The following is a 20,739-nucleotide window of genomic DNA, read 5'->3' on the forward strand; positions in this document are numbered from 1 at the left end:
AGTACCATCTGTATCCAGATAAGGAGCTGTGGAGTTTGAACAAAGTACAAGGACTATTCCCTTTAATTCGGAAAAAAAAAACCCAGATGTCTTATGGTTTGATCTGGTTACCTCTGAGAATTCTGTTCTCTTTAAGGATATGATTTCTCTCTCATCACACCCAATTTGGATCGAGGTACAACATGGAAACAAAGTAAAGACTGACAGAGTGCTATCTGTGGGGTGGGGGTGGGGGGAGGGAAGCAAGATTGGGGGAAAACTGTAAAACTCAAATAATATCTTTAATAAAAATTTGAAAAAAATTTCATTAATAAAAAAAAAGGAGGGGCAGCTAGGTGGCATAGTGGATAAAGCACCGGCCCTGGAGTCAGGAGTACTTGGGTTCAAATCCAGTCTCAGACACTTAATAATTACCTAGCTGTGTGGCCTTGGGCAAACCACTTAACCCCATTTACCTTGCTAAAAAAAAAAAAAAAAAAAAAAAAAAAGATTAAAAAGAACTGGTCCTGAGAAGGGAAACAAGTTGTCCATGTAAGCATGTAAGCACAATCAGCAGCAGCAAACTCAAGATTTAGGTCCAAATTTCTCCACTTTGGGTTCAGGGATTTTCTCACTGCACCATACTTCTGTCCTAACTCACCACAACCGGTTCAGTTTGGACCTAAGTGAAGCAGGGGAAAGATGAAGAGAATTGTGAATGTAACAAAGAAATTGGGTGGAGATGTAAATTGACTAGAAGTAGAGAATTATGATTGTAACAGAAACAAAATTTGTAATCTTAAAGGCTGCTCAGATTGGGTGAAGATCCCCATTCTTGATTGATTCCATTATTTAATGGTAAAATTTGTATTCTTGATCTCCTTAGGCTTTTACCCTCTTCCTAATTCCAGGTCCAGTGTAGGGGAAGGGAATTCACCTTTTGCCCTCTGGATGAGAAGCAAGGCATAAAAACCTGAGTTGGACTCCTGCTTAGGGCCTCAGTCTCCTCTAATCTGCTGGCCCAGCCAATGCTGCTTGTCTGTTGTTTTTTTTTATCTCTCCCCCTCTATGTGTTATAACTTCTTTTAATAAATTTTTGTCTTATTTCCACCCTTGCTTTCCCAAGTCTGAATAATGATTCCTCATAGGCAGATCCAAACTCAAGTAGCCAGCTGCTACATAAGAAGACAGTCAACAGATTCCCAGCAAGAAACAATTTGTTACTAAGTCTCTCCTGAGTTATCTATATGGTCTCTCAAAAGTAATTTGTTAATTCTTTTAGGATTTGGGTAATGTTGGACAAGTGCCCTACTTTCCTAATGGGATGTTTCAGTTACCACCTGTCTTTGTTTTTGGAGGATCCAGAAAACAATGCCTTTTTCAAATTATATATTTTATTCTCCAAATAATCCAGTTCCCCCCTGAGTTGAAGAGAAGTAATAGAAAAGCACTTGAAATCCTGGAGAAAGGAGGGTTGATCAGAGGATAGAAGAGGCTGTAGGAAGAACTTGCTGACTCATGAAAATGCTCAAGTCCACTTTGGGATCTTCTAAATCCAGTTTCAGGAACTTATCCACCAAGGCCTGGCAACTAAAGGGGAGAGGGTATTGGGGGAAGAGTATATTTGAATTTCCAAGGGGAGAAGGAATGAGGGATTAAATGCTCACTTTTCCATTTGATTTTCCTTTAAAAGTCCTTTATCAGGCTTAATAGGTTTTCCCTTTCGGATCAATTCTGAGACCTAGGAATGAAAGGGAGGAAGACAGGGTGGCAGGAGGTGAAGACTAAAAATTTTAGGGAGATGCTGGAGTCCAAGAAAGGAGTTGGGGACTCAAGAGGAAAGCTTTCAAGTAGGGAACTGGATGCTATGTTCCATTACCTCCAATCCACGAGAGATGAGTTTAGCTGAAAGTCCAGCTTGGGCTGCTGTGTGGGAGGCATGACTGGCATTTGCAACACCTTCTCGTACTTGATATAAGAAAATGAGGTCATTGCCATCTTCATACGTCTCCATGGTCTTGTGGAAGAGAAAAATGGAAAATCTATCACATACCTTATTTTTATGAGTGTTCTGGATGACCTGTTTCTTTAAAAGATAGAGGAAAGAGGAATTTCTCTGTTCTCACAAAGTTCCTAGCTTGATTATAGAGATAAAATCCCCATCCTTGGGAAGCTCCCAAAATGATACAAGAATTTCCATTCTTAGCTTTCAGTTTATCAGAAGAGAGGTTCATTGCTCTTAGAAAACTCCCAGACTGAGGTTCTGAATTTTAGATTTAGAAGATGCTTTCGTCTGAAAGGTAAGATTGGCATCCTCACCAGATACTCCACAAGGGGTCCAGGGGGCAGCAGTTGCAACTGAATGAGACTCAGAAAGTTGGTGGCAACATAGATCTGGGGGCAGCTGGGCCCTTGGGACACCCAGTGTCTGAGTAGAGAGGCCAGGAGTGCCAGTCCATCTACCTGAGGAAAGATATAGAAGAGCAGAATGGAGATATCCAGATCTAGAGTTTTCCTGTCCTGCAACTGGTTTTGGTTTCATTCTTTCCCCCCCAGTCTTCATTATTCTTTCTTTTCCCTTTTCTTTTAAACTTCCTTTTCCTTTCAATTCCATGTGGCTTCCCATTTCCTTCTTTTTCCCAGTAACCCACTTCCATTTCCTCCTCTTTCTCCCTGGTTCTCAATCACTCTTGCCTCACCGTGTTAGTTCCTTTCCCAAATTCATCAATGAGGACTAGGGACCTCTCAGTGGCATTATTCACAGCTTTTGCCACCTGAAAATAGAGATGGAGATGGAAGTTTTCATTTTATCCATTCCCCAGACTCTGCACTGAGTAAATTCCAATCCCATCCCACCTACCTCACCCCCACCCCAAAGATAGGAAGAGGGACTGTGTCTCAAAAGTTGAGTGATTTTCAGGGTGGAACCCCTCCCCCTCACTTCTTTGTCACTATTGGCTCCCATTGCTGAGATAAACCTGGTTGAGATCAGTCATGAATGTGGAGAGACCAAGGGAGACAGACTCGCAGCTGTGGATTCGGGTGAAAATGGCATCCACTGCTCCAACTTCAGCCTTGCCCGCTGGCACAAAGCTCCCCACTAGAGCCATGAATGTAATCAGACCTATCTGGATGGTGAAGAAGAAAAGAAAAGTAGTGAGGATAGAAGATGGGGGATGAGGAAGGACCAGGGTTTGTCAAGGAGAGGCTAAGATAGCTGAAGGATTTGGGGGAGCTACAGAAGTGAGAAAAAATGGAAAACTGAACAGTTTGTTCTCACCACCCAAGATACCTGACCTAGTGTCTCTGCATCACTCTGAGGTCAAGTAGGTATACTCAAAAGGAACTGTGTGAAACTAATTAAAACCAAGAAAACCATCCAGAGCCACATCAAGGCACAGAAATGGAAAGCTCTAAGACAAATATGTGGGGAGGGAGGGGGATAGTAGATAAGTCAGGAATTCCCTCACCTGTTTAAGGTAGATGCTTTTTCCTGATGAGTTGGGGCCTGTGATGACTTTGATCCTTCCTTGGTCCCCACCACTCTCGGCAGAGTTTGGCACAAAAGTACGAGAACACAACTCCATCAGTGGGTGTCTGGGGTGGTCAGAGAAATGCTAATGATGTTGCCTATTTTCTATCTCTTCTAGATATTCAAGGGGCAGTGATGTGGAAACCATCATACCCACTTATCCCTGGTAATTGAATATTAACTCCCACCTGACTGACCTGCCATCTTGTATTCTCACCCCAAGAATTTTAGGGGAATACTGGGGCCGTGAATAGCCATAGTCCCGGGCAGCACCAGCCAGGGCCAGTAGGACATCCAGTCGGGAAGCAAGATCTATCACACGATTCAGTACTGCCCCCCTGGACAGCACCTGGCACTGCAGCTGATGCATCAATAATGTTTCTCCATCTGGGTGGGGAACAGAGAGCCAAAAAAGGTGGGGGTAGAAGACAGGGTTGGGGAAAAGAAAGGAAAACCAAGGGGCACAAAGAAAGAAAATAAAACATGGAAACATAGGATCAGATAGAGGAAGAGTTGATGTAGAGAAGGAGCCAGTTAGAAGCATTCTCTAGGTCAACACCCACCCCTTCATTCACCTCTTATCTCACAGTGGAGGTCTCCCAAGATGGAGTCTAATTCCTTGGTTCGGGCACTTCGATAGTGTAGCTTCTCTTCAGACAAAAACTGTGCAGACAAGGGTTTGAACCCACAATGATTTTCACAGACTTTCTCTATAGGGAATGCCCTCTCTCTTTTCCACTTTCAATTTTTTTCTACTTTTTCTCTCATCTCCTTCATCCTCTCCCCAACCATTATTTTTCCCTTCCCTCTCTTCTCTTTGCTCTAATTTAGAGTTTACAAAGATCAGGCTGTGGAGACCCTCCACCTTAGTTGAGGCTGAGGAAAAAAAACTGCCTTGTTCATTTCATTCATCCTGGGCTCTAACTCACCTCATTCACCACCATCCCTATCCCTCATAGGACCAGGTTCTTACCATGAAATCTAGGCCCACAATCTCAAAGTCACTTGGCTCTACCATAAAGGGCAGGCGGGGGATAGAGAGAAGGAAGCCAATCTGGAGAGGTAAATGAGGGCAAATAAATTTAAAGGTATTTTAAGGCGTGACTCTCATAGCTATCCAAGAAGAACTCAAAGGACCTTTGACTCCGTGTTTCCTCAAGAGGCTTTAATGTTCCCCTTAATATCTAGTGAATTCCCCTAAAGACCAGTAGGTTTATATAGATCCCACCAGAATAGGACTTCTGTTCTTTTTTTTGTTTTAGGTTTTTGCAAGGCAATGGGGTTAGGTGACTTGCCCAAGGTCACACAGCTAGGTAATTAAGTGTCTGAGGCCAGATTTGAACTCAAGTACTCCTGACTCCAGGGCTGGTGCTCTATCTATTGTGTCACCTAGCCACTCCTAGAATAGGACTTCTGTTCCCTAAAAACAGAGATGTGTTGGAACCAGCTTGAAACAGCATAAGCCAACATTAAATTTTCATTGTGCATTTATTTACAGCTCAGAAACTGGCAAACATCAGAGCTTGGTTTACTGTTTTGTTGATAGCTTAATTTTAAGGAAACAAAGTGATGGGAAAAATAGCAATAATAAAGATTAAACTAAACAGTATGATGGTATACTTTTTTTCCCTACTTGGAGGACCAGTTGTTAAAAATTTGCTAGTCAACATTGGCAAAAAGTGTCAGGATGACTGTAAGGGAGGTGTTATGATTCTCCTTCCTCACCAAGGGAATGTAGAGAACACAGCATGAAGGTATACAGCTATCCAGAGTTTCCAGTTCTTTCCGGGCAACCTCTGTGAGGAAACTGGGGAGTCCCATCAACTTCCGTTTCTCTAAAGAAGATAGTGATGAGTGAGTGATGCAGATGTACTTAGTACATACTCTCCTTGATACAAGAAAGAGTTGCAGCCTTCATAGAGGCAGATACCTTGTTTGATCTAATTTGTATATCCCCCTCTTCAAGACCTAGAGCAGAGCTCTGCATATCTTTGCTGTTGCAAAAATAAGGATTTCTCCAGGTTTCAGCCCCAGGGGAGAAAGGGAGGTTTCCAGGAATAATATATATCCTGTGATGGAGCATATTTATTTTTCAAGGAGGATGGGACTCCTCTTTAACCCTAAACTCACTCTCATCAATATCTGGATCAATGTTGGGTCGGACAGTGAATCTATTTTCAGCAATGCTGCCTTCGAAGTCCACCTGGATGGGAAGAACCTATTCCTGTTCACACAGTCCCAACCCCACTTCCCACTTTACCACAGGCCATAGGCCTAATTTTTGACCCTCTCCTGCATCCTCCTGATCAGTCTATAATATTCTCTATATCATCACCCCTGCTTCCCATTTCATTCTATTTCCACTTTTGTTCTTCATCCCCCAGTTTCCTTGCTATATTTTCCATCTCTTCCTTTGGGCCACATCCTTTACAGTCCCCACAAACTTGTCATTAACTGATCATTTCTCCTCTTATGCCACCATCCAGTACTATCCCCCCTGCCCTGGTCTCCTCTTTCCTCTTTTTTCCCTTTCTCTCACCACTTTGTTTATGAGGCAGGCAATATGGTGGAGATCATCAGAAAATTCCTGGGCAATATCCCGGAAAAGCTGGATGGATTGAGGCAGAGATCGACAAGTATCTCGAAGGCCCAGAGCACTATACACTGTCTGGAAGAGTTTAAGTGAAGAATCAGGAAGGTGCACTTTCTAAAGCACCCTGAAAAAGGCGAAGAAAGACAAACACTAAGAAAAAGAGATAGTGAAACCAACACTAGGAAAAAAATAGGCCATAAAGAAATATAAACAAAATGAGAGAAATACAGGCAACAAGAAATATGGTTGGGTTGAGGCAGGTGAAGAGGGAAAGTTATGCTTGACAGAACAGAGAGAGGCAGAAATTTAATTTGGGTAAGAAAAAAAAGAGGAAGGTTTGGGAATATCAATTTGGGACAAATATTCAAAGAGTTCCTGCTATTAAGAAGGGAGAAGGGAGTGTAAAATAATCTCTGACCTCAAGAAACTTAAATTTTAGCTGGAGAACTACAACATATACGTAAATATTTAAATATATTTAAGGATTTTATCCTTAGTATGTGTTCGCTCTTTTTTTTTACAACTTTTTTTTTTAGGTTTTTGCAAGGCAAATGGGGTTAAGTGGCTTGCCCAAGACCACACAGCTAGGTAATTATTAAGTGTCTGAGACCAGATTTGAACCCAGGTACTCCTTCTTTAATTCAATCTTATATAAATAAGCTTGAACAATTGCTAGGACTAAAATAGCTTTAAGTTTTGCTAGACTGATCTTCAGACAGCAGACATAGGGTATATTATGAAAAGGAATACTTCTAGACAGGACATGGAATAGATGCAGAGGCTTCTGGGGAGAAATGAGGTAAACTCATGTTCAAAGTTTCCAGCCTGATGTGATCTGTCAGGGCTTATGCTTTAGTGGTAAGCCCTTTAATAATCCAGTCAGGTATGGCATGGGAGCAGGATCTTAGTATGTAAAGTACAGAACAAGTGATTACTATACTATGTAGTCTAATCAATGCAACAAAAAATCAAATGGAGATGCCTTTTTTGAAGTCCTTTTTTAGGGCCTCACTTTCTTCATCTCTATAATGGAGAAAATGGACAAGATGATCTTTCAGGTCCTTCTAGCTCTAAATCCCATGTTCCTATAACTTTTTTTTTTGCAAGGCAATGGAGTTAAGTGGCTTGCCCAAGGTCACACAGCTAGGTAATTATTAAATGTCTGAGGCCAGATTTGAACTCAGGTACTACTGACTCCAGGGTCGGTGCTCTATCCACTGTGCCACCTAGCCACCCCCTCCTATAACTTTTGTAAGCCAGGGTAGTTAAGAAAGCTTCAGAAAGCTTCATGGAAGAGGAACCTGAACTGAGCCTGGAAAGTTGATGAGGATTTGGATAGTTAAAGGAGGGCCTTCCAGCACGGACACAATAGCACAAAGATGTGAAGCAAGAGTGAAGGTATAATTGCAAGATGTTGGGAGATATAAAATTCTGAGAAGATAGAGCCCCCAGCCCTCATGGGACTTAGAAGGTAGAATAGGAGCAGAGTGTCATCAGGAATGGGGAAGGGGAGGATATTTACCTTATAGAGAATTTTCCAGTCACTAACTTTGGTGTGTGACAAGAGCATACGTCTCAGGATAAGCTACAGACAAACACAGCACATCATTGCCCTTTTCTCCAAGAGACCCCAGCATCCCCAGGTAGCCCCAGTCTTTCTTCTCATGCTGTTTCCCTTACCCACCCCCTGGGCAGCCTGGCTTACAGGTACATTCTTGATGTGGCTCAGCAGTCTGTGCAGGGTCTGGGCCATTTCTTGGTTCTGCGGCAGCAGGAAAAACTGGATAACATCCAGACGGGAATTCAGTTCCTCCAAGTCTTGAGTTGGTCGCATTAGCCAGAGCCTGGAGTGTAGCCAAGAGAGAGACTGAGTCTATTTTTTTTTTTCTGTGTCAATGGGCTTCTGGCTCATTCTATTACAAAGTGTGTTTCACTGTAATAATACTGAAGTGTATGTGTGTGGCTCTGTATTTGCATTCCTAGTAGGAGGAAAAGGAACCTATCTAGCACTACTATATACCAGGCTTTGAGCTAAGTAGTTTTTACAAATCTATTATTATCCACATTTTACAATTGAGGAGACTGATGAAAATCAAGGTTGAATGACTTGCCCTGATTCACAAAGCAAGTAAGAGTTTATCAGAAGTTAATTCAGGTCAGGCCCAGCCCTTTTATCCACTGCTTCACCTAGCTGTCAAGAAGCAAAGACAACTTAATTACCTGGAGTAATTTCCTGGGGTGTGTGTTACAGACTTCGAGCTAGGAGGAGCCAGAGATGCTGGGATTCTAAGTATTATAGAGGAGGAGGGAGAGCATTCTAGGCCTGTGAAATTGTGGAGATGAGAGAGGATGTGAAAAAGGTGAGTATGGCTGAATCACAGAATGTGTGGAGAAGAGTATAATGGAAGATCAGAAAGGTAGGAAAGGGCCAGGTTTAAATGCTAACCATGGGAGTATGTGTGACCCTAGAGGTAAATAGGGAGCCACTTTATATGAATTGGTAGGGGGATTAGAAGAGATGTGGTTAGACCTAAACTTTGTAAAAGTCACTTTGACAACTATGTGGTAAATGAAATGGGTTAGGGAAAGAATTGTGGCAGGAAGTTCAATGATACTGCTAATGTAATAGTCTAGGCAAGGGTTGAGCATTTGAATTAGAGTGGTACCAATGGGAATGAAGAGAAGGGAATATAGTTCAGGTATGTTGTAAAGAAAGAAATGACAAGACTTGGCAAATAATTTCATACATAGTATGTTTGAGTAAAAAAGCAAAATTTCAAAGATGAGTAGGACAGGAAAGATGATGGGACCCTCAACAATAACAGGGAAGAGGGATGGGATTAGTGGGAAATTCTATTTTGAACACATTTAATTTGAGATGACTATTGGACATTCAGTTTGACATGTCTAATGATGTTATTGACCTAGAGTTCAAGAGAAGACATATATGGACAATTAAGAGACTGTTGGTAACTTTGATGGAGTCATTTCAGTTGAATGATAATACTAGAAGTCAGATTGCAGAGGGTTTAGAAGACTGAGAAGGAAGGAAATAGAAGTATCAATTATAGATGGATATTAGAGTTATTGTAACAGACATGATAGAAACTAGTGGGGGCTTTTGTATGTTTAGACTGGGGAACACTTAGGTGTTAGAAAAGGAATTAATGTTGAAGGGGATGTGAGAAAATTAGGAGACTAATGCATTGTTGCTGGAATTGTTAACTGATCCAACAATTCTGAAGAACAATTTGAAACTATGCCCAAAGGGCAATAAAACTGTGCATACCCTTTTATTCAGCAATAAATACTATCCAACCTCGGATACTTAATAATTGCCTAGCTGTGTGACCTTGGGCAAGTCACTTACCCCCACTGCCTTACAAAAACAAATCAAAAAACCCATCATTGAACATGTACAACCTATATCGGATTACACACTGCCATGGTGAGGGAAGGTGACAGAAAAATGTGGAACACAAAAGCTTGCAAAACTATAAATGTCGAAAACCATCTTTGCATGTAATTGGAAAAAATTAAAATTAAAAAATGCTGAAAAGTTTCTTTACATATAATTAGAAAAACAAATAAAAACTAATAAAAGGAAAGGTATTAATATTTAAGGAGGCATTAAAGCTTCAAGAAAGAATGGGAATTATTTTGGAAGCAACTGGCTACAGATGATAGATCAAGGGTACATATAGAGGGATTGGCTTTGACAAGCAGAAGGGCTCAGAGACTAGAGTGAAGGAGACAAAGGTAAATGATGTCAGAGGGATGTGAAATGAGGAAGGAAGAAGAGGATTATTTTGTGGTCTCAATTTTTTGAAGTATGAAGTTAGATCTTCAGAAGAGAATTTGAGTAGTAAGTAGTATTAGAAGATTGAGGAGAGCAGAAAATGTTTGGGATAACTACTGTGGTAACTAGGATAAAGAATCAATTATCAAGAAATATCATATTTTCATTACTAGGTCTGTATTCCAAAAAAGATCCTAAAAAAGGGAAAAGGAGTCACATGTATAAAAATATTTATAGCAACTCTTTTTTGGGGGGCCATGAAGAATTGGAAATTGAGGGAATGGCCATCAATTGGGAAATGGCTGAACAGATTGTGCTATATATATATGAATATAATGGAATACTACTATTCTATAAGAAATGAGCAGGTAGATTTCAGAAAATCCTGGAAAGACTCACATGAACTGATTCTGTACAAAATGAGCAGAAGGAAACTATTGTACACAGTATTAGCAACCCTGTGCGATGATCAACTATGATAGACTTAGCTCTATCACAGCAATATAGTGTGATCAGACAATTCTAAAAGATTTGTGATGGAAAAGGATATCCACATCCAGAGAAAGAACTATAGAATCTGAATGCAGATCAAAGAATACTACTTTCCCTTTTTAAAATTTGCTTTTAGGCATTTTTTCACTTTTGTCCTGATTGTTCTTTTACAATATGACTATGGAAATATGTTTAATATGATTGTACATGCTTATTAATCGAAAGTAGACAGCAGGCTGTCTTGGAGTGTGGAAGGAAGAAAAATTTGGAACTCAAAATGTTACAAAAATAAATGTGGGGGTGGCTAGGTGGCTTAGTGGATAAAGCACCGGCCCTGGAGTCAGGAGTACCTGGGTTCAAATCCAGGCTCAGACACTTAATAATTATCTAGCTGTGTGGCCTTGGGCAAGCCACTTAATCCGTTTACCTTGCAAAAGCCTAAAAAATAAACATATAAATAAATGTGAAGGGGCAGCTAGGTGGTACAGTGGATAGAGCACTGGCCTTGGAGTTAGGAGTACCTGAGTTCGAATCCAGCCTCAGACACTTAATAATTACCTAGCTGTGTGACCTTGGGTAAGTCACTTAACCCCATTACCTTGCAAAAACCAAAAAAAAATTATGAAAAACATATTTACAGTTAACTGGAAAAAACGAAATACTACTAAGACCCCCCCCAAAAAAGTACTACCAGGTTTGTATTCTGGAGAGCAATTTGAAACTATGTCCAAAGGGCAAATTGTGCATGTTCTTTGAGCCATCAGTATCACTGCTAAGTCTGTATCTCAAAGAGATCATAAAAAAGAAAAGACTCACATATTCAAAAATATTTAAAGTAGCAGAGAACTGGAAATCGAGAGGATTTCCATCCAGTGGGGAATGGCTGAACAAATTGTGGTATATGAATGTAATGGAATATTATCTTTCCATAAGAAATGATAAGAAGGTAGATTTCAGAAAAGCCTAGAAAAGACTTACATGAACTGATGCTAAATGAAGTAAAAAGAACCAGGAGAACATTGTAATCACACTATGTGATGATCAACTATAATTGACTTAGCTCTTCTCAGCAATACAATGATATAAGACAATTCTAAAAGACCCTTGATGGAAAATATTATCCATATCCAGAAAAAGAACTATGGAGTCTGAAAGCAGATCAAAGCATACTATTTTCACTTTTTTTTTTTGTTTTCTGGCTTTTGTTTTGTTCTTTTTTCTTTCACAATAAGACTAATGTGGAAATGTTATACATGATTGTACATGTAGAACCTAGATCAGCTAGTTTGCCATCTTGGGAAAGGGAGAGAGATAATGGAGGAACGAAAAACTTGGAACTCAAAATCTTTCAAAAAATGAATTCAAAAATGTCTTAATGTAATTCTAGATACAGTAGATGGCCTTGGCATCTTTGATATTTAACCAGGCTTTAAGTGCTCCACAGCACCTGCTTCTGCTCCCTTCATGGTCACTGGAACAAATACTTATCCACCCATTCCACCAGTGGAAGATTTCACATGCTTGGGGCAGACACCCCTCACAACTCACCAATGAGTTTGGGACTCCCTTGGAACTGATAAATTCACCTACCTTGGCAGTGTCCTTTCCAGGGAGGTACACATGAGATTGACACTTACATTGCCAGAGCTAGCTCAGTAATTTGGGAGGCTCCGAAGAAAGTGTGGGAAAGAAAAAGTATTAGACTAACTACCAAGTTGAAGGTCTACTGAGTCGTTGTGCTGACCTCATTGCTGTATGCTTGTGAAACCTGGACAATCTACCAGCACCATATCAGGAAATTGAATTTCTTTCATTTAAATTATCTTAGGAAGATTCTGAAAATTATCTGGCAGGAGGTCCTTTCTCAAGCTAAACTGCCTAGTATTCCACTACAATGGAATGCAATACAATGAGCTGGGTATTTTGTCAGAATGCCAGAAGGATACTTGCCAAAAAGTAAGCATTCACAAGGGAGTCAGAAGAAGCAATAATGGGACATCCTGAAGATCTCTCTGAAGAACTTTTGTACAAGGGAGACACTGGCATAGGACCACCCAGCATGGCATGCCCTCATTAGTGAAGGTGCTACACTCTATGAGAGAGGCAGAATTGAAGCAGCCCAAAGGAAAGATGACATACATAAGTTTAGAGTAAGCACCCCAGGTGTTCACATAGGTGATTTGTGCTCAATCTGTTATAGAGTATTCCAAGCGCCTATTGGTCTGATGGGGCACATTGTAATTTATCACAAATATAGTGATGTCATTTTGATCTTCTTCAATAAAGGCCAAGAATTAACCAATTAATCAAATGTAACTGGAAAAAATAAAATACTATTGAAAAAGAATCTAAAAATATTACCAAGTTTGATTTTCTATAGTGTAGGCCCAGTTGAAATTAACTAAATTTTAAATGAATTTTATCATTCTAGTTTCCTGTTTTCCTCCCATTCCATTCAAGAAGTAAAAGGCAGGAATGATACAGGGTTGAGTCTTGACAAGGCATGGTCAAAGATAGGACAAGAGAATGAGGAGCCCAAGAGAAAGTAGAGAATTGACCTAGTTCATCAAGATTGGGAAGGGAGATGAGAGTAAACATGATGGAACAGGATAGTACTGAGAGACTGGAGGAACTGAAGAAGAGTAGGTTTAAGAGGAGTAAGGTAGAAGGAGAGATGGGAAAAATAAAGATTACAAGATAAAGGAATTTCAGGGTTCTTGATCAGAGAAGTAGACCCTGGGTGAGATCAAGATCATCCTTCTATAAAAGCTAGTTTAACTAGAAGAAAAAGTCATGGCAGTTAAATAGATCTCACAATGTTGATATCTTAAAAGTATTCTGTGAAACCTGGACAATCTACCAGCACCATATCAGGAAATTGAATTTCAATATACCTATCCTTGTGTGTCATTCTGGGTGTTCAGATCTAGAGGGATGAGGCTTGAAAATGGGCTATGTATCTATTATCAAAATAAAATAACTACAAGTTTTTATAACTATTTCTGGTCAAAGGTTGATATTTCTTAGCTGTTATGAGGAATGGAATGTGTCCTCCTTTGACTCTGAAAGGAAGACTTGTCCAACCCTCTTTAATTATAAAGCTATAATTTGAAAGGAAAATCTTGTCCTGTGTTCCTTAAACCCAGAAGAAAGAATTCAGTCCTCCTTTAGTCTTCAAACAAACAAGTACTCACCCTGTTCTCCCAGTACTTAAACTTCAAAAATGTTACCTCCCTCAAGGGAAATAGCATTGTAGGATGGTTCTCAGAGATCAAATAATAGAATGGTCTCCAGCAAGTTTAAGGTTTTGTCTGCTCTTATGTTGTTTGGGGAGATCATTCTTAGTTGGTCTCTATCACCTACTGGTATACTTGGGTAAATCCCAGAAAATACAACTTCATTTCTAATCAATTTTTATTATCGTTGTTGTTGGTTATTTTAACTCTACCTTATAAGGTTCTTAATTTTAGTGTAACATATGCTAAAATTCATGCTAAGTTGGAGAGTTCTTGAAGATCATTTAACCCCATCTGCTTTTATGAAGAAACAGAAGGAAGTTGACTTGTTCAAAGTCTCAGAGCTAGTAATGAAGAGTCAGATCATCTGATTCTTAATCTAGCTGTTTTTCCACTTTGCTCTGATATTAGCCACTCATGTTCAGTTCATCCCAGAGTCTTTAGCTATCCTGTATGTGGGTTTAGGGAATGGGGTGGAGGAAAGATGAAGGATAACTATACTCAAAACCTGCTTTGTGTCAAAGGTCAACCACCCATGTTAGGTTAAGATCAGAAACACGTTCCTAGAACACTGGAGAGGATTATGAAATTACCCTATTTGTTACACAGCTCATTTAGAGTATTCTGTGAGGCAGCATGTTATAGTGAAATAAATCTCAGGTGAATGAATTATGTGTATAGATCACAGGTGTGTTCTGGGATTCCCTTCTACATGTTTCCTAAACTTTGAAATAAGCATGAAAATATTTGTTTTAGAGGGCAGCTAGGTGGCACAGTGGATAAAGCATCAGCCCTGGAGTCAGGAGTACCTGGGTTCAAATCCGGTCTCAGACACTTAGTAATTACCTAGCTGTGTGGCCTTGGGCAAGTCACTTAACCCCATTTACCTTGTAAAAATCTAAAAACAAAATAAAAATAAAAAATAAAAATTAGAAGTGGGTAATTAGGAGATAATGAGTCTATGAGACATTAAGAATCAAAGTCAAGAGAATGAAAAAAATAGAAGAAAATTTGGATTCTTCATCTGTAAAATGAAGGGGCTCGAAGAAATGGCCTCTGGGGTCCTTTCCATCTCTAATTACCTTGCAATTCCAAAAATATGTGAATCAATTCAATTATCACTCCTACTCATGGATGTTGAATATCAGAACCAAATAGGGAAAAGAAGCTGATCTATGACTTCAATAATTGAGCGAACTCTCTAAAATATGGAAACTCCTTTCCAACTTTTTGCCTCAGAGCAGTGTTGTCAAATTCAAATAGAAATAGGGTTACTACACAGTACACAGGGATCCCTGTGGGGGCATTTTGACTTTTTAACCACACCTTAACACTGTTTTATTTTGTTTTTTAATTTTGTTCAATTCTTTCCAATTAATTTTTTTGGTTTTGTTTTTGCAAGGCAATGGGGTTATGTGCCTAGTCCATGATCACACAGCTAGAAGTTATCAAGTGTCTTAAACTCAGGTCCTCCAGACTCCAGGACTGGTGTTCTATTCACCGAAATTTCTAGTGAGACCCCCCCCCAGTTACATTTTAATCTGGTTTGGGCCATTTAGGGTGTTGCTAGCCCAGTCTATGGACCCTGTGACTGACAATTCTAACCTAGAGTACTGAGATCCATTATGTATCAGAGAGGGATCTGAACCTGAATTTTTCCTGGTTCTGAGGTAAGCTAGGTGGCACACTGAATAAAGTGCCTGGGAGCCTAGAATCAAGATGACCTGAATTTGAATCTGTGTGAGCTTAGGCAAGTCACTTAGCCTTTCTCTTCCTCAATTTCCTCACCTGTAAAATGGGGACAAAAGTACCACTTACCTTCCAGGGTTGTTCTGACAAAAGAATAAAATACTAATTGTAAAGCAATTAGCATAATGCAATATAAATGAGCAGAGTAAATGCTCCATAAATGTTAGCTATTATCCACTATCCACACAGATAGTCCAATGAAGACTTTAAAAGTTATCTAAACAAACTTTTCATTATAAGCATAAACAGGCAAATATTTGTGAGAATAGTATAAGTCTGGGTGCTAAGATGAATATATAAATTCTGATGAGTACTAATGCAAACATGTGTTTGCATTCATGTATAATACTATAATATTCTGCCACACTGGTATTTGTTATCTTCTATATTTATATTTATTGCCCAAATATGCATTCATACATTTTGTACACGTAAGTGGTCAATGTGTGTTATCCTGTGGTGTCTGGCTCTGTATATACTGAATGGTCTTGTTTGTGAGTGTATATAAAGTGTACCATTAAAGACACAGAAGCCTAGATTTCACTTCTCATACCTGATGATTGTTACCTGTATGACTAAAAGTCAGTGAACATTTCTGGGTCACAGTTTCTTTATTAAAATAAATAGGAAAAATAACCCCTGCCTTCCTTATCTCCAATCATTTTGTTTGCCCAGAAGCCCTTGTTGCATCCAGAAAATTGTAGCATAGGTAGTAGAGATCTCTCCCACCATTTCTTGCTTTCTATTTAAGAATCAGCAAAGCTTCTTCCCCATTTTTTCCCTGGGGGCTTTCAATGGATAGACATGAAGAATTGGTCACTTTTTTCCCCAATGTTGAATGTGAATGTTGAAAAATATGACAATGGATGTGAATGTATTTCATAAATTGTAAATGGTTACCCAACTGTATGGTGCTGTGATTCTAACAGACTTACCTGAGCAGTTTTTCACCCCACTTAGAACTGCAGCGGTTGAGAATTCCTGAGAAAAAGGAGTGGGTGTGTCAGGCATCCAGGAAGGGAATGGGTGTATCAGAGCAAGTCAGGGCATGACCCATGGGGAGATTAGGACTAGGGTATCAGTGTCTGGAGCTCTAGAGTTGGTGAGGCATGCTCAGGGGTATTCTGGATTTAGAATACAAAGGGAGCAAGAGCCTGGTGCCAGGCCATATCCTAAGCCAGCATTAGAGGGTGTTGGAAAGGGGCAGTACTAGGTGTGCAACACATACATACATATATACGCATACACACACACACACACACACACACACAGAATTTCACATAAAGATAGCAAATACATGTATTACTGAGCTATATACAGGGAGGAAACATGGATATAAGAGGCTAAGTTAGAACATAAGAAAAATCAGACCCCATAGAAGAAACAAAAATAACGAAGAAAAGACATATATAAACCAAACACAGTAAGTTACACTGCCTCTATCAATGAAAACACAAAATCCACAGATTCCTAAGCTTTCAGACAATGGGGACCTAAAAACTGACAAATGTGAGTAAAATGGCCTTGCATTTTCAATGAGTGTGGAGGAGATGCCACCTACCAAACAGGCTGAGCCCCTCTTTCAGTCCACTAGCCATTTTGTACACTGATGGATGGGTCTCACTCTTAAATATTTGCAGGACACTGAGGAACAGTTGGGGGAGGGAGGGAGAACAAAGGTATAATCAATCTAGGGCAAGTCCAGATGACAAACCCTAAGGGAATGAAGAATATATGTAGGTAGAGTTGGAACACACAATCTGGGATCCAGAAATAAATAGATTATTCCCTCATTTGCCTTCCCTTCCCCTTTAAGATACACATGTGCTTTCCCCTCCCAGGCCCAGGATTAGAGAAGAAGCTTCATTAGGTTTATTAAAGCAATAGGGATTTAATCCTTTTCACCTTTCCCTAAGACACTTTTGTCCTTTTATCTCCTCACCTATATGTGTCCTGGTCTATGCTCACGAGATCTGTCCTGAGGATAAGAAACCAAAAAAAAAAAAAAAAAAAAAAAAAAAGGCAAGAGATCAGAGACACTCTTGTTTTTCTTAATGTCTTTTTAGCCAAGGAATCTCACTTTATAGCCCTTCAGTGCCCCCTAATTTCCCTTTGATCATCTGTGTGGCTCCTATGTTGTTACCCTTCTCAAAATCTACGTGGAAAAGCTTCCTAAAAATTCAAAGCTACAAGACTGCCTCATGAAGTATCAAGTTCCCTATCACTAAAGGTCTTTATTGTTTGTCCTTCATTTTTGAAGACCACAACATCAGAGAGCTGAAATCATGACAAACATGTGAATTGGATTTGAGTGAGGGGGTGTTGTGCCATGTCACTAACCTCACTTTCTCCTCCAGAGCCATCTGGGACCAGAGGCCAGATATGAATCAGGAGATGGCTCTGGATACTGGGCAATTAGGATTAAGTGACTTGCACATGGTCACACAGCTAGTAAAGAGTCAACTGTTTGAGGCTAAATTCAAACTCCTGTCCCCCTGACTCCAAGGACTGGATGATCTGGTGCCAGTGGGGACTGAGTAAGCGGGATTTCAGTTCAAGTATAAATCAATAGAGCTGGCTTCTGGGATCCCTTACAACTCCCAGCCCTCATTCACCTTTCCCAGTCCTATACCCTTCCCATCCACCCCACACACGCTTTGGATGGGTTACCTACAAGACAAATTTCTTGAAGCCTAGAATAGGAACATTGACACTACAGTCTTCCAGTTCCACACTAACTCTTCTCCGATTGAGAAACTTGAGCAACCCTCCTAAGGCTTGTACCTAGTGATATCAGGATCAGTGGCAGAGAGAGAGAGAGGGAGGCATGTCAAATCCCCATGAAGTCAATATGAATGCTAGGCAGGACTCAAATAGGAGCTTTTCTAAGGATGGACATCATCCCTCCCATAGCCTCTAATCTGGTCTAGGGCAGTTTTCTTCCTCCCAGATCAACTATGCCTTCTGCCCACCCCACCCCCCACCCCCCAAGGACCATTCTAACCATTAGAGGACAATCAAATGGGATGATGGAAGAGAGGTAGAGGATTTTTTCAGTGCATGTCAAGGATTCTGGCATGAAGGAGAAGTTACTAGATAGGATGCGCTGTTTACTGATCTCTAGCCCTGTGGGGATAGAGTGGTTGGAAAGCCAAGTCACAGAATGTCAGAGCTAATAGTGAGTATACTTAGAGATCATTTAGTTCAACCTTTTCATTTTAGGGCTGGAGTTAGGGGAAGGAAGTAAGGATCCCTGGTGATCAGGTAATGGGGGGAAAAGAAACTAAATAATGAGGGTAGGGATCGGGGCTTTTGAGGCAGACAAAAATTATGGGTGGGCATTGATACCAAAATCCACACGGGGCAACAATACAGTTTCAGGGAGGTCCAGTTCCTTGTGGCCAGGTGAAACTGCAAGAAAAGCAGAGGATGACTTCAGTTTGAGGACCCCAGTTTGTTTCTCTCCCCCTAGCCTTGACTGGACATCTTCAACTTCCCCCAAAATTCTGCCAACCCTGCTAGACATACCTAGTCATCCCCCAAATTCATTAGCCCTTCTCCAGATACCTCTAGTTCTCCTCCCCCCAAAACCTTCAACTCTCAGATACATAATCTCCTAGACATCAAAACCCTTTCACATATATTCAAAGTTCTCCCTCAAGTCCTCACCCAGGCCCCCTAAAAACCGAACCATGCTCTCATCCTGCTTGGCACTTGTAATGATGGTTCTTGGATTGATCTCATCCAAAACTTGATGGGAGAAAGCAGACTTCATTAATAATGGAACTTCATCTATAACCTAGAAGACTTCCCACTCACTGGCAAAGCACTCACTTTTGTCACCCAAGAGCCTATTTGTATATTGGACCTGGGCAAGAATACCAGAATTTGGAACTTGAAGGAGGGAGGGTAGCACTGTTATCTCTTATTATACACTGTACAAGAAGGAATGAACTGAATGAATTAGGGACAATTATTATCATGTATTCATGAGTATGGGTGCAGTCCCAGCTAGTACCTCCAGAAGACTGTTCTCACCTCTTTGGAGAAGTTTGAGGTTATCACAGTCAGGAGTGTCAGGCAAGAAATAGATGGTGGAGTCAGCACTGTCATAGTAGGCTATGCCCAGACATCCCGAATGCCACTGCACACACAGGTAGGTCTGTCAGAGAAGTATCCATCGTCACCTCATAACTCCCACCCTCCTAAATCCTGCTCTGGGAAATGTAGGCCCCTGGTTGCTCCCTAGGACCCCTTCTGCCACTGACGGGAGGGGGACTCGGGCTTCCCAAGCAACCCTGCCCTGGCCCTCCGCCCAGAACACCTCGGCTTGTTCTTCCTCTGCTTCCTCTCCGTCCTGCAGGGTTGAAGGGCAGAGGGGCGCTAAAGGTGCTCCTGCTCCCTGATCCTGGGGGATGGCGCTTTCCTGGGCTCTCAAGAAAGCCATAGTTGTTGGGGACTCCGGGAGTCTAGAAAAAGGGTCAGTCCAGGCCTGACTTCCTTTCTTTCACCCAATCCTGCCCCCTCCCCGGAAATTCCCCCTTTGAGAACAGAGCCTGTCTTTGAGGAATGTGGCTTTGAGCCAGCCAGCCCCAGTGTGTGTACTGCCGGACTGGGGGCTCCGGAGGGGCCCGAGTCCTCTCAACCTTTGTATCTCCCCCCATCCCCCAACCTAGCAGGGAACCACCACATATGCAGTCAGCACTCGGTATGCGTTGAATCTCTATCGAATAAAGGACCCCAAATTTCAAGATGAAAGGGAACTTAAGAGCTCTAAAATTAATTCACTTGCATATCAACATGTCAAGGCATCACCTTCCGAAGGTCAAGGTCGTCTTCCAAAACAATGGGCAAACAATAACAACAGGCAGCGGATCCACCGGAATCACACTTTAAGCGTGGCACGGTGGGCTAAAGATGGCGTTCAGGCCTTCTCCAAGGAGGAGGCATCGCCCACGGGAGGCGGGCACGGAGGGGGCGAGGCGGACCTGCTCAGAGGCTCGGGGGTAAAAGCAGCTGCGCCCCCTCGGGCTCGGGCCGGGCCTTTGGCATCTGCCTTCACCCCCTTCCTCAGCGCCCCCTCCCGCCCCGAGAGGGAAGAAAGGGCGGGGACTCCCATTTCTCGCCCTTTAACCTCGCCCACCCAGCTTTGCAATAGGCACGGACCACCCCTACAAGGTGGGGTCTCCCTCCACCACCCCCCGCACACGCGCAGCCGCGGGGCGCCGGGGAAGGACCTGTCTGGGGGGCAGCCTGGGCAGACGGGCTCGGGACGCCGTGGGGGAGGGCCGCCGAGCGGGCCTCCTCAGGCCAGGAAACGGAAGAGCGCGGCGCCGCTCTGGACGCTGATTGGCGGAGC

The 20,739-nt window shown here is 41.5% G+C and overlaps 1 protein-coding gene across 13 annotated transcripts; it reads right to left on the reverse strand.

Annotated features, from left to right (window-relative positions):
- Positions 1 to 312: 312 nt before the first annotated feature.
- MSH5 (mutS homolog 5) lies at positions 313 to 20,688 on the reverse strand. 13 transcript variants are annotated; one of them, XM_074236693.1, is made up of 25 exons: positions 20,169 to 20,611; positions 19,705 to 19,849; positions 19,419 to 19,542; positions 19,050 to 19,130; positions 18,729 to 18,791; positions 18,385 to 18,506; positions 18,055 to 18,164; positions 17,323 to 17,358; positions 16,942 to 17,024; positions 16,316 to 16,361; positions 7,810 to 7,948; positions 7,627 to 7,689; positions 6,051 to 6,179; positions 5,642 to 5,714; positions 5,237 to 5,346; positions 4,485 to 4,565; positions 4,087 to 4,174; positions 3,700 to 3,898; positions 3,450 to 3,576; positions 2,958 to 3,107; positions 2,679 to 2,753; positions 2,299 to 2,442; positions 1,859 to 1,996; positions 1,647 to 1,720; positions 313 to 661 (listed from the first exon to the last, which is right to left on the reverse strand). In XM_074236693.1, exons 1-25 carry the CDS (start codon positions 20,180 to 20,182, stop codon positions 637 to 639), a joined length of 2,439 nt encoding a protein of 812 aa, XP_074092794.1. In that variant the 5' UTR covers positions 20,183 to 20,611; the 3' UTR covers positions 313 to 636. The 13 variants fall into 13 exon arrangements, with proteins under 13 accessions (XP_074092794.1, XP_074092791.1, XP_074092790.1 ...); XM_074236690.1 differs by lacking the exons at positions 313 to 661; positions 20,169 to 20,611 and adding exons at positions 1,355 to 1,569; positions 20,618 to 20,671; XM_074236689.1 differs by lacking the exon at positions 313 to 661 and adding an exon at positions 1,355 to 1,569 and having other exon boundaries at positions 20,196 to 20,611.
- Between the last annotated feature and the right edge of the window lie 51 nt (positions 20,689 to 20,739).

This window comes from Macrotis lagotis, chromosome 5 (genome assembly GCF_037893015.1).
Source record: "Macrotis lagotis isolate mMagLag1 chromosome 5, bilby.v1.9.chrom.fasta, whole genome shotgun sequence".
NCBI lineage: Eukaryota > Metazoa > Chordata > Mammalia > Peramelemorphia > Peramelidae > Macrotis > Macrotis lagotis.

Bases quoted from the DNA above. Each gene is read 5' to 3' on its own strand.
- MSH5 (XM_074236686.1), bottom strand. The intron at 1,997-2,298 runs GTGAGGATGCCA...CTCTTCCACAAG, and splicing joins GACCCCTTGTGGAGTATCTG to ACCATGGAGACGTATGAAGA. The intron at 1,570-1,646 runs GTGAGCATTTAA...TCTCCCCTTTAG, and splicing joins AAGGAAAATCAAATGGAAAA to TTGCCAGGCCTTGGTGGATA.